We start from the raw sequence: 14,917 nt of genomic DNA, 5'->3' as shown, positions 1-14,917 counted from the left end.
GCGAGGGGAATTAATTAACAGTATTACAGTATTTATTCACATGAAAGAGAAGCTTCTGTTTTGTCTTTATGCCCTTTATACAATTTTATTTAATAAAAACAGTATATAACGGCTGGCTGCATGTTCCTGTTATTTGTACACCAAAAGAAAAACTTTTTCTTAAGTATCAATTTTCACCGAAATTTCATTTATTGAAGTGGAAAAAAATATAAAACTAACACATGTGTTAATATTTATGTAAATAATTACGTTTTCTAAAATTTAAATTTATGTTAAGTTTCCAAAACTTGTTGATATAATAGCACTAAATGGGACATCTTACAAATCCCCAGTAACGTGCCACTGACATAAGGCCTAAAGACTACCATCCAATTAAATGAATTTAGAGTCATTTTATACACTACTAAAGTCTTAGTTTTCATCTTTATGTAAACTTCTCCTCGCCACGCACAAACTAACAGCCGGTTTGTATCAGTACAATCAAAGGTTATCAGGAGGAGTGGGCGTCGCCCCATCGCCTTTAGAAGTCAATCATAGCACGCAGCTTGAAGCGTGCCGGTGATAGGATGGTTATACTAATAAACGGGACAATAGACGGGACGGTCGGAGGCGGATCCGGGGCGATTTTAATGTATACCTTTGCTGGGTGTGGGACACTCTCCCCGCGTGTTACAAGACAGCTTGAGTGGGAAGGTGTGTACTCGACAGTAGTACTCACTAGTGAAACAATATGGCAGCCTCTGTCATTGGGGTAAGTACAGTTTTTTTGTTTACTCTAATCAAAAATAAATATAGTGTAGTTACTGTAGCGAAAACATACAAATACAGACCCATGCCTTCATGCCGGCTTTAACGTTAAATTTTGTAAACAATCTTGTCACGGATGGTAAACAAATACAGATTTTTCTTCACCCAAAAAAAAAATGTTGTGGGTTTTGCCCCATTCGGAGAAAGCGTGGTGAGGTATATTAACAGCCGTGTACGGCAGTTTGTTTAGAGGCATATTTGACAGAAAATACTCTCTACGTTTCAAGATCTACTTAAGCTGCTCTTCAGTGAAGCTAAGAGCCTGAAGTGGATGGTTACACCATCTCACTAAGACTATTTATATAAACGTAGGAGGATCGAGATATCGCAGTGATATATTTGTTTTTGTGGGAGATTAGGAGAACAATCAATTCACTTTAATGAGCGCCAACACTTTATTTTCTTGTTTACGTTATATGTTATCGATTCTCAGTTAATTAAAAAGCATGAGTGTCTTCTTAAAACAAATTGTCGAGGTACATATTTAATATTTAAAGGACAACATCGTTCATAATGCATTAAACATTTTCTTTCGCCTGAGAACAATGACTTTGCTGGTAACTTAACTCATGTCTTATCGCGGAAGTACGTAATGGACGGACAAACGCATGGCAATAGAAATCATAATCCATTTTAATTATTTCTACGCTTTATTTTAAAAAAGATCATGAAATTTGGTCAAATACAAAAGTTGTGCATTTCATAGAATACATAATGTATATAAAAATATTCAAAATATCTATAGAGATGGCGATACTAATTATTGAAACTAATCTTGAGTTTCGATAATTTAGTTGTCGATTTTGAATTAAAATGTAGCTTAGACATAGCTCGGCAGATATCATCCATACAGAATAAAGTTATGCTGTGCATTTCTCTAATAAAATTAAAGAAATATTGTTTACATCATTTTGTAAACCTCTACCCAGTGTTAATCCTGTAAATTGTATATATTTATTTGATTTTGATACAAACATATCTTATTGCCTTTTCTTAGCAATGGGATTGGGCAAAAGTTATACAACTTATTCAAAACCCTAGATTTATTTACATCAGTATTTAGTGATATAATATAAAATAACATGGAGTTTTTCTTGACCACATTTCGGCTCTGATCCAACTACACTTAGCTATTTATGAACAGGATACCATTTTGATTAATACTCCGATTTAAGTGAAAAAATGCATTTTAAAATTATTTTATCGAAACACAAATATTTAAATACATCAATGGTTTATCGGCCGTGTATTTCTGTATTGATCATTTTCATGTGTGTGGAACAAATATTCATGAACTTTCCTGAATGCCTCAACTGAAGATACTGCCGCTTTAACGCAACGTTTTGAAAACCAACCTAAAGCCACACATGTTTAATGCGTATGTGTGTTTTGAGAAATATTCGTTTGGGGTCCGAGATGGATAGATGTTTATATAGAAAGTATTTGTAAACAATTTTTAGCGTGCCTTATTCAAAGTCACCGGAATATTTTCTTAAGTTTGAAGTGTAGTTCAAACGGAGGAACGACATACAGAATTACACCTGTTCAAGCCTACTGATCTCGTGAGCACGAGCATTGCCCGAATTACGACGAACCACAATTATTTACTTGAACCATGTATATTTCATCTAAAGCATACCTCTCTTTAAATGTGAATAGTTATTCCGACTGGAGGTGATTCCGTCTAAAGCAAGTATTTATTTATTGCAAAATTCACCTCAATTATAAAGTATATCGCAGTAGTTTTACACATTCGACAAATTTTGCCAGTGTCTATTTTTTTCGGATTTATAAACACATAACGTGATGATAGAATGAATGCTTAATATATACTAATGATGTTTATTCGTGAAGTATGTAGAAACTTGCGACGTGTCATGTGGGAAAGCGATCCGAGAGGGACGTAATATCGGAGAGGAACTCGACCAAATATAAATAAATTCTTGTGTTTACATAGTATCTTCTTTCCTATAAATCTTTAAAAATCATGTGCAATCACGTAAATATATATATAAAAAAAAAGGAGACTCTATTTTGTTGATCTTCTAAGTCCATTACAGGTAAACAAAACCGTAACATCATCTGTGTGCGCAATGTACCCGTCAAACATTTTAATGACTCTGATGACTAATTTGGTCAGCGTCAATTCAGCGTTTTCGCTCCGCACCTTAACTACTCACCTGTAGTATTACTTGGCCATGAACAGGGTGGTGAACTCTATACCCCTGTTGGGCACACTACCTCAGTCTATCCTCTAGACCGATCTACAATTACGCCCCTGAGGTTATCGAGGGGAGCTACCCTAATTAGGTTCCCTATTGTTGGAAGGTGATAGTGTGGTTGACCCTGCTTCTCCGTTTTCCTTTGTAGCACAAACCAAAATGCCCTATTTAGTCAAAATCAATTTTCTAAGCAGCTCAAAAGTTTAGAACTTGTATATTTTTTCTTTAAATTGTCATTCAAGTTTGATCCCTAAAGAGTTTAATCCTTTGATGTCCTTTGTTGTTTGAAATCTAAGTTGGTGTAAAAATAAAAAGAAGGGCAAATTAGATTTGTGTTGAATCTTACCACACACTCTGCCATTCTCTCCCTCCAAACGGTCTTTGTAAATCAAACCATAATTTATCTTAAATAGTTCTACTCATGAAACAAGTTTAAATAATTGTAAGTCACAAAATGTATAACATCAATGACCAATATAAAGATTTAAAGAAGTATCAAATTTTTTGTTTTGAATAGTTTATTTCTGGATTAAATGAATTCATGAAGTATCTTTTCAGGGCTAAGATTTTTCTTGTCCAAAATTAACCTATCTAATCTTGAAAATTACATTAAATTGTCAAAATCAAACGTATATAATTTTGAGGATTGTTTCTAATAATTTGTATGTAATTTGTCGGTTAAGAAACAATTGAAAATAACACTGCATAATAGTTTTAGAATGAAAAAAAAATGTCCTGATTGAGTTTCTTAAAAAAACCCAGAAAAAACCCTGACAATATAGCACTTCATCCCAAAAATGTGAAACTTCTAAAAGGTTTTTTTTTCTTTTTTAGATTGAGGTATTTCTTGGGAATGTTAACACATCAAAAACATAATTAGACTACGAAATAATGATAAGATGTTAGAACTCAGATAATAAAATTGAAACTGCTTTATAGTGTGGGAGAACAGAAGAGTTCTGAGTTATGGGTGATGAGTAAGACTTGAAATACTAGATTCTGTAAATTAACCTATTTTAATTCTCCTTTGAAACATTTTTTATTTCTCATGTGTGAAGTTCATCATTCGAGATGTATACTACACAAATACAAATATTCATTTAATTTGGTTTTCTATAGGAACGCGTCACGAGAGGAATGATTTCTGCAAAGGCATGAATCATTAATAGAGTTTTACACAGGTATCTTGGTGGGAGATGTACAATACTGAAACATATCAAATGTACGCGCACCTGTTCAACATACCTGTGAGTTACGAGGTAGCTTCTTTAAGGTAAATCGTGAACATATTCATCAGGGTGACAGATGTGTCACCTACAGGTATTCCACAGGTAACCAAACCTGTCCCTATAGAATTGATAAGGTGTAAAAATGTTTGAGATATTTGTAAAGGTCTGGGAGATATTTTTTTCGCAATCTTAATCATTTTGAATATAAACGTCTATACAAATAGACATAGCTTTACCTATATTGACGTGCTCTTTGCAAGAATGTGATAATAAGCATGTTTATGATCTTTTCTCTCTCTGGAAAAATGTTTTCTATAAATCACAAAAAAGAGACTTTTTGAAAGCATGTATATTGGTAGTTTAAATGTTCCGATTTTAGAAGCTTATACACCTGTACAATTTGCTCTATCTCGGATCGGATTAAAATTAACTTTTAAAACGGAACTTCAAGTGTTATCATTGCAAAATATCGTCATTTTTGTCAGATGGCAAATAGAAATGCAGTTTAGTTAACAGCTACATCCCAATACCCAATTCATTATAATAATGACTTGTGAAATGTTTAGAAATTATAAATGTATCTTTTAAGTTGATAATAATTCACGTCTTGTTTATGATGGTTTCGATAAATTAAACCACAATGATACAAAGTTTAATTACAAGATAAATATTAAAAACCTTAAACATGTACTTTTTTCAAGTATCTTTCTTAGGAAATGTTCCCGCCTAGATATGTTTTACGTTAGTATACACGTCATTTCAAATCCTTCTCCTTTCCACATTTAAACAACATTATTATCCCAAATTACGGAATAGAACGCCATCTAATTGATCAGGCCTGTACGATAATTTATAAACCACACTGAACTAGTATATCGGCTATAACACTCAATATCAATTTTATTTTTACTTTGATATATAATGAAAACTTAATTACAAATCGTTAAAAAAATAAACTTTTAGCGTAGAAACTGGATTTCTGAAGCACAGGATTTCGCCATAAAATCTAATCTATAGATTCTAAAATGATGATAAAAAAATGGAAAATTGCTTGGATGTCTATCAAGGTTATTTTTCCTTGGATATAAAGTACATGTTTTACATGCCTGGGTAAAATAAACGACTGTACTACCAGTTGTAATCGAGTACTACTTCAGACATGTATTCGTTAGAAAATAGAAATAATCTAAATGCTGTTTTCCCGTTCATAGTTATGTCCCCTGAAACAATATTATTTCCTTTTGGTTCCGTGAATTATAAGATTTAATCATTAGTCATTTAGAACTTGATTTCTTTCGTCTTTTAGCTGACTAGTATACTACTTTGCAACACAAACATTTTTGAAAAAAACCTACTTTTTTTAAAAATATGATTAAACATATAACTTAAAATGAATAAAAGTAAAAAAGAAGAAGAATAAAACCATTTCATCACAATGACATTTCCAAAGGAAATAGCCTGGTAGTTGTCTTTACCTTAATGAAGTGGTGTTCTGATAAGAACTTAGAGAGATTCACTAGTTTTCTCTTTGATTGATAGCGAATGGATGGATTTCAAATCATTCTACTGTCTCTTTGACCGACACCTGCACAGTATCGACAACACGTGTACTTGTATAGTAGTATGCGTGTACGTAAAACACAGTACAAATTACAAGTGGTGATTGTCAAAGGAATGTGTCGTAATCGTAATTAAGGCATGGGGTTACTTAAACTGTGATCTTAAAACGCGAGCAATTTGTCTCTGTAATCCATTTGAGTACTTCAAGATCAGCTCAGATCGCAGGATCAGTATGGAGGATGAGGTTTATCCAATTTGTCTGAAGTAGCTCCCATCTATCAACAAACATGCTTTAGGCTTCAGAGATATAATCTTCTAGACCACCTGTATTTGTGTATACTTTGTATACAATTAAGTTACACCTGTCTGGGTATGTATGTAATTAACTCTCGCCTGCTCGTGTTTTCATGTATCGATATGTAGCTATCAGATCGATAATAGGACTAAGACCACAATTAAGTACTTCCGGGTTCAGGCCCCACGAATGAAGTCCCCTCAAAAATGTATGTATTTCAGGAAAACAAATCAAATGCCTCTTTGAACTTGATTTCTGTTGATGAATTTAATGTGGATTTATAGTAGAGATGTCAATCTAGGTTTTGTGATGTAAAATAATGATATTGATCATTTATTATGTGCTCCAGGACCCTGTGTGATGAGTCCTGATTTGACCTCTACCCCTGACCCGGATGTATATAATCCACGTTGGTGACACATTTTGACAGCTATCTCCAGAAAATGCTGAACATGCTGGGTTGAAACTTTTATATTTTGCTTCTCAGATGTTGGTCTTGGCCAGGTGAGATGGAAAGTTGCATATGAGATGTTGGGAATTTATTATGAATTTTAATGTTACAATGAAACATATAGCGAAGCTAATTGTGGTCTTAGTCCTAATATGATAGGCCCTGAAATACATGTTTTTATTTGACAAATCCACATTTTTTGGCCGATTCTCTTAAAATTTGACATACTTGTTGACAGTTATATTTGTGATTAGTTAGGAAAGCTATTTTTCAAATTTAACATGAATTTAACTTCAAATTAAATTTTAAAATGATTTTTTATGTTATTTTTTTAGAATTTTTTTATTACTTTTGTATTGTTTTTTATTTAAATATTTGACATGGTCATGTATTCTATAGGGACTGATTGTTAGATTTGAAAATTTAAAACATATTTATTTTAATTTTTTTAATTGATTTGAGGGTATTAGCTATTGTATCCAGAGACACAACATTCCCGACCACCGCCACGGGGAGGCTCCCTCTTTAGGTAGTCATATATATTTGTATATGTAACTTTTTTGTTGTTGTTACACATTTGTTTTTGAATTTTGAATTCAATGTCTTATTTTCAGGTTTCCCACTGTATCTTAAACAGTTTGTTTTGGCTTCTCAACATAGATGATCCTGAAGCTGATTGTCTCCCCTGCATTTGCTGGATCTAGCTGTCCTCTCCTGTAGTTAGACTTCCGAGCAGACTTGGACCTCTCGCATGATCTTGGTGCTGTTCTACTGGTAGCGATAGAGTTCTCTTTTTCATTTTAGGTTTATACTTTGCTGTATAGTTCTCTGAGCTCAGTTGAACCAGCTTATGCTTCACTTCCCTCCACCCCTCTTCTCTGCCTATGGGTGGACAGCATAACAGTAATTGTAAACAAGTGCTGGCTAGTGTGTCTATTGGTGGTAACTCACTGTGGTTGGTCACTGCAAGTCTTTATTGTTGCATTTAGATTATTTCATGTCCTTATGAGACCTGATTAATGCTTTGAAACAGTTATGATATCAGTCTGATAACAAAATTAAAATATTTTGAAGCAAAATTTTAAATTCTTTAAAAATTAAAGTTAAAATTTGAAATTGGAAGCAAACTATATATAGTTATATGCAGTGGATATCAAAGTTTCTAAAACAGTTTACAGAATTGAAATATCTCAATTATTGAAAAAACTGTTTCATTTTATCTATCACATGATATCAGAAATATACATAGTAGCTGTGTGTAGAATTGTGTCTTGATTTTCAGTGTCAATAGGGTGTTTTTAGATCTCTGTAATTCCTGTTGTATGTGTCATAGAGTAATTCTGTTTTCACAGCATGATTTCAAATAGCTCAAAGTTTATGAAAATAATTATTTTAAGTTTTTGATAAAAATAGTGTCCTATAATAGGACTAAGACCACAATTAAGTACTTCCGGGTTCAGGCCCCACGAATGAAGTCCCCTCAAAAATGTATGTATTTCAGGAAAACAAATCAAATGCCTCTTTGAACTTGATTTCTGTTGATGAATTTAATGTGGATTTATAGTAGAGATGTCAATCTAGGTTTTGTGATGTAAAATAATGATATTGATCATTTATTATGTGCTCCAGGACCCTGTGTGATGAGTCCTGATTTGACCTCTACCCCTGACCCGGATGTATATAATCCACGTTGGTGACACATTTTGACAGCTATCTCCAGAAAATGCTGAACATGCTGGGTTGAAACTTTTATATTTTGCTTCTCAGATGTTGGTCTTGGCCAGGTGAGATGGAAAGTTGCATATGAGATGTTGGGAATTTATTATGAATTTTAATGTTACAATGAAACATATAGCGAAGCTAATTGTGGTCTTAGTCCATATGAAGCATTCCCGCGGGCTTACAACCGCCCGCCATTGTTATTTATCTCAAATTCACGCCTATCGCGAGACTTCATTTTCTGCTGAATTACACTTCCGCCTTAGGCACATGCTACCCACGTGTGGCGACCAGCTTTTCTTTCCCGAAGGAAAGGTTTAACCAGATTTGATTTTTATCTGCTCAAAGATGATAAACCACAAATAAATTTAGTTTTTCAGTTCGGTGATATGATTACGCCTCTATCAAGGGGGAACGCCCCATTTCCCGAGGGTAAAACGCTTCAAACGTGGAATACGATACATGTGATTGTATATCCTTACATATGATAAATATGAAATGCAAATTGAATTCCTCTTTAAAATTACAAAGTAAATGACGACACAAAATATGTATATCTGTAACCATTTAATATGCTAAAATGTCCCCGAAATGAAGTGTGTGTATACCAATTCACTGAAATGGATCTCTTGACTAAAGCGTATGCTTTTAACATCAAAGGAGAAAGCGATAGGAAAACATATTCAACTTGATAAAGAATACGTAACAGAATCACAATGTCTTGTATCTCGCTGTGTTTGCACTGAATTGCCTTTACAAACGGGAATAATTTATGTGTATGGAACAGTTTTAGTCAACCCCTTTTGACTTAAAGATCCAAGTATTTATAAATAATTAGCATTTTTGGGAATCATCTTTCTCAACACTTTATATCTTCTTTCTGCAGAAATTTATTACACTCATAACTAAAACGAGCGTAATTGCTGACAACGATGACCATTTTGGCTTTTCCGGAATGATCGTATCAATGACTAAACGTTGGTTCTGGGATTTATCATCGCCCTGTGCCGATGTGACCGACTCGGTTTTGGGCTATCACTCGCTATTACACTTGACAGTGACTGTAAAAACGGATGATGTTAAACGTGCTGAGATGTCAAAGGTCAAATACAACCGATATAATTTAATTCCTAATCAGACGTCGACGAAAATTGTCCCGATAAGAACTCTCTTGTTCCGGAGTTAAATTCTGATACTAGTAAGGATCACATTTCCCGCGGTAAGTGCTCGATTGCACCCGAAGCTGATAAGCTGTCAAGATCTTTCCAATGGTAGTTCTCGTTCATAGACGGCGAAGTCGGGCACGTCCCAATGTATTATATAAAAGTGAAACAGGCCTTATTAAAGCGTAATCGACATTTCGTTTAATATGCCTTTTTCTTCGTTTCAGAAAAAAACTGATAATGAAATTCTTGTACATGGATTTACACATACAAAATACATAATATGAAAAAAATATTAGATTTCAAATGCAAAGAATGTTGGAACAGATATCGAACTCCTTTGGCAAAATAAAAATCAAATTAAATTCACAAAGTGTACAAATGTCCAGCCAAGAAAAAAATCAGAAATTAAAATAGTTATTTTGGAGACAATATTAAAATCCATCAACATCTGTTATGTAATATTCAATAAGATTTATTATTTTAACTAAATTTATTATATTGAAGGTGCTTATAAAAATTGAAAGACAGAATTTAAAAACATGTCTCGACCTTTTGATCAACGTTTCAAATGTTACAGAGAAATTTCATTGCATTGCAACATACATCTGCTTCTATGGAGACCTGTAAAATAAATAAAAGGTATTACATATGTAAGCATTCTTGTGAACGAACACAAGACTTCTAATGCATTCAGCAGCGGATGGGTCTTGCGGATGATTTTTATTAGTGTCCTTTGATACCAATTTGTAATATGGACACCAATAAGGAATACTTTGAAAGTAACTAGATCAAAAATAGGTTCATATTTTTTGTATAAAATGAAATAATTGTCCTGGCTCATTTCTAAAATATTTAATAAAATCCGACAAGAATAGGTTTTATCCGCGTAGCTGAGAATATTTGAAAATATTATTCTTCAACGACAGATAAGCGGTACTATATGTCAACAAATTCGACTATACGGCCGTAATATTGGTTTTCATGGTTGGGGCATACAGATTGTCAATAAAATATCAAATATGTTTCTCTAACTCATATTAAATTGAATTATTATAAAAAGTCCTCTCGGATTAGGGCGTTAAAATGAAAGGATCTCTTTTGAAAAAACCGATAAATTTTCTCTTTACCGCTGGCTTTGTAAACACTTGCAGGGCCATGTTTCACACTTCGTGAGCAACAAAGGGGCTTCTTTCTGTACCGACCAGAGCTCTGTAAGGGGTGCTCAGGTACAATATACTCCAGAAGAGTTGAAAAAATGTTCAGGGACAAAATATATTGAGTTTTGTTCATAGTTGGACAATAAACCACTAGGGCAGGTCTGTATGGTAGACAGTGGTTGCTTACAGGTTTTCGTCGGCACAGCAAGGTGCCCGATCTACGCCAATGTAGGTTAAAGGTCAAGCCTTATATAGACCGCTATTGCGGCTATAGGGATACTTTTCCATTGACAGCTACTGGGAGATTTTCTCGTTGACTTGCACAAATTTTGTTTTCTGTTGAGAAGAGGATGAAAGGGGTGTCATCCTGATTGAGAACTCTTTTTCAACATTTCTTTAACACTCACCTAGGGTAGTGTAATTATCTTTTGATGTGGCTGTGAATCCGATTAAAACTCGTCTAAATCTTGTTTCATACTGCAGTGCCGAACATTTCACACAAATACACAGGTCAACAATCTTTCATTGAGAAATGCCGTGTAATTTACATGAACAGACAATACTATCCCGGTCTTGTCGAATTCGTATACAGCAAGGGGGTCCCACTCATTCGTAAACCGTCGGGTCGGTTACTGTTGGTATATTTCAGGTTTATAAACTCTGATATCCACATCATTTGTGGTCACTTAGCCGAATATGATGACGTTTATTGGATTATGAATACTTAAATTTCTGATTTTCTGGATTTTATCAGAGTTGACTGGTGCTCAGTTAATGTCTGCGGTAAACCGCTACATATTATCTGACTATCTTCGTATTTTCAGCTTTGAGTCATTTTAGGATCTTCTTCAAACTGTGACGCAGTTATGGATGCATTTCATTCAAGCCCATCGCTTTACAATAACAGAACCTCTTGTGCAGTTCATAAATATTCCATTCATAAACCGATAAAACCCAAAATATTTCTATTTTGACCAATTTTTATGATCCCAATTTAAATGTCTGACAAAGCACTATGAATGTACCCTGGTATATAATATTAATAGAGAGGAAATATTCACGATATATTCACCATTTAATATTATGTTATGTGTACTTCAAATTTTTCAAGAGCTAAGATAATTGCGTATTATATAGAATTTTCCATTCTTATTTCACAATTTAATCTGGATTTCGTTTCGTTTATTTGAAATATTTCATAATATATGAATACAATGCAGTATATGAACGAGCAATAGGTGGCGTAGATTATGAGTTCGAGTCCCAGTCAGTGCACGAGTAAAATGTCCTCCTTCGTCATTTATGTTTGAATATTATATATAGATACACTTAAGAACCTTAAATGCCAGAGATGGGTCTATATGTTTTTGTTTGTGATGACATAACAAGCATAGGCAAGGTATGCAAACCCCGAGAAACGTAGCAATATTGAAATGAATGAGTCAAAATGAAACTATCAGAGAGGCGTAAGAGGGCGTGGTCTTGGTGTTAGGGGCGTGGCTTAGGTGTGAGAAGGCGTGGTTGGAACTTCTAAAATAGGAACGATCCAATTAAGATCACACAATTACATTTTGTTCAATAAAATTGAACCGAAATTATATCGATTATCAGCTGTAGGCTAACGTAAACATTATATGTAAGGGACCTCTTTTCTATCTGATATTATACAAGCGTTCTTTGCAAAATTTAATAATAATTAATTTGAAAAATATGAGCCAGAAATCAATAATCAATTCGCTGGTTGTTGTTTTGAATCAAAGGAGCTTGTAGCTCCACTTCACCAGACTTTGCTTAAATTGGTAATTACCAATATGCTAACATTTTGATATCGATCTTATTGTCCTAATTATGACTTCGTCATATTCTGACGTCATGCTTTGGTTTATTTATTCATGCAAGTATGAAGGTATTGATGTAACATGTAACACGAGTTTCACATGAAGAATATTAATGTGAATATTTAATAGTTTCGTTCAATTAAATATGATCTGATACATGTTGATATAATTGCACTTCTTCTATAAACATTTCCAAAAGTTCCAATTTCTATGAATTTATACTGTTTGGACTTCCTGGCTATAAGACATACATTATCATACATTGATTAACCTTCAAATCTTGAAAATCTAATACTCCAGGGCTTATGTTCACCTTCGCTCTGTGCACCATAATTGAAGGCACACAACTAGCTGTTTGATTGTATCACGGGGAAAACAATGACCGATCGCTCAACTGATGTATTTCTTTTAAAGTGGAGCGACCGTCCAGTTCATATCCTGTCAATTTAACGATACTGCGACTTCGAGACTGATTTTGTTCACCAAAAGTTCGCACTTGTCTGTTTTGTATCCACGAGGTGGCGGTAACTGAGCCTTCAATTTTGTCTTGGTATATCCCAGGGGTACAGAGAACGAAAGTGAACGTAACCCTGGAGTATCGATGATGAGCATAGAATGGTTTTGAATATGATTTGATTCAGAAGTGATTTAATTTTCTCAGAACTTATATTCTATATTATCTTTTCTTCTTGCAGGAATCACACCACATAGGGGGCGCTCCATTAGCAATGCTGGCAGCTCAGTGTAGTAAACTAACAGACAGATGTCCCTCTCCCCTCGCAGAATCTTATATCGCCAAAGGTTTCCATCCCTGGAAACGACAACTCACAGCCGTCACCGCACCGGAAGCTGTCGCTCTCTCGTCCCAACGCCTGTCCGGGCTCAACGGGACGGTTTCCTTTCCGTCCGCTGGTTTGTCATACGGGCGTACTGGCGGGATGGTATCTTATCCTAATACGTCCTCAGCAGATTGGCTCCATCCCTCACAATACAACAACGACACGCCCTCCCCAACATACCCGTCAAAGGTACATCATTCGGATTGTATGAGCGCCTCCGTGTTGGGGAATGTATACTCTCGTTTACCTCACGTTAATAGTCACGCGGCTTACGAGTCTTGGTCGCTGAATATGAACATTACACATACAAGTCTTAAGGGCGAAACACCTCAAAGTTCTAATCCAGCCTCGTCTTGGTGGGATGTGCACACGACACCAAGCAACTGGTACTCGGAGTATTCCGGAGCCTCATCTTCGCTGCCACCACAAATTCCGTCCGGATATACTTCACCGGAATATCCACTCTCACACGGACTGCCATCGCCATCAGGCTCATACATAGGGGGGAATCAGCAACTCTTGCAGGACACTTATAAATCTATGTTATCCAGTCAAACAGACATTAGTGCCTCGTCTGGAAACCCATTTCTTTCTCGTCCAGTTCTATCGAATGTGCCTCAAACGAAAGCCCAAAGACGCTTAAGCGGTAGGGCAACATGTGATTGCCCTAACTGCCAAGAGGCTGAGAGACTCGGGCCAGCTGGTGCACATTTAAGGAAGAAAAACATTCATACGTGTCATATACCCGGGTGTGGAAAAGTGTACGGGAAAACGTCACATTTGAAAGCACATCTGCGTTGGCATACAGGAGAAAGGCCTTTTGTTTGTAACTGGTTATTCTGTGGAAAACGATTCACACGATCTGACGAACTTCAGCGTCATTTGCGTACGCATACAGGAGAGAAAAGATTTGCCTGTCCTATCTGCAATAAACGGTTCATGCGTAGTGATCATTTGAGCAAACACACTAAAACACATAGCTGTACGGACGCTAAAAAAGACGGAAACGATTCCGGAAGTGACAAAGTGAATTCTCCTGTCGAATCTAAATCTCGTGGTTGTTCTGAAGGATGAAAACAAGAACATGATTAGTTACTCCCCTTTGTTTGATATTGTATACATGACACCATTGAAACGTTCTAGGAACAATGGTATCAGTGATTGTTTATGATTGTGGATTATATTTGTATATGAGAATGTAAGGCAATGAGAGGATATTTAAATGTAGAAATTTTGGTGCACCCGTGTTGGCATGAAGAGTAATGTATTTTAAAAGAATATTATTCTAATAAATAAAAAAAATACAACTTTATTTTGTGTTTTATGAATATGTACATACATTTACCAAGATTCAAAATTTCAAGATTTTTTTTTTTTTATTTCACTCTGACACACTTAAGTGTGTAACAAGAGGTCAAACAATGTATATCAACTGTATAGCATGGCAACGAGAGTAGATGGGCATATTGACAGATTAAACAGGCTGTAATGGAATGATATTAGTCACTCGGGGATAAATTGCGGCTCGAAATTTGTTATTTCATATCCACATATCTTATTAAAAATCTCATTAAAAATTGAGAATTTGAGAGATATCCCTGGATGCACATCTATTTACAACTGAATCTAATATA

At 34.9% G+C, this 14,917-nt stretch overlaps 1 protein-coding gene across 1 annotated transcript; it reads left to right on the top strand.

Moving 5' to 3' along the window:
- Positions 1-619: 619 nt before the first annotated feature.
- Positions 620-14,595, top strand: LOC117317895 (transcription factor Sp9-like). Its single transcript, XM_033872865.1, has 2 exons — positions 620-751; positions 13,140-14,595. The coding sequence occupies exons 1-2, from the start codon at positions 731-733 to the stop codon at positions 14,355-14,357; spliced, it is 1,239 nt and encodes a 412-aa protein (XP_033728756.1). The 5' UTR covers positions 620-730; the 3' UTR covers positions 14,358-14,595.
- Positions 14,596-14,917: the final 322 nt, after the last annotated feature.

The sequence above is a fragment of the Pecten maximus genome, chromosome 19, assembly GCF_902652985.1.
Source record: "Pecten maximus chromosome 19, xPecMax1.1, whole genome shotgun sequence".
Taxonomy (NCBI): Eukaryota; Metazoa; Mollusca; class Bivalvia; order Pectinida; family Pectinidae; genus Pecten; species Pecten maximus.
The sequence above is the reverse complement of the archived record's forward strand: the minus strand, read 5'-3'. Positions and strand labels throughout refer to the sequence as shown.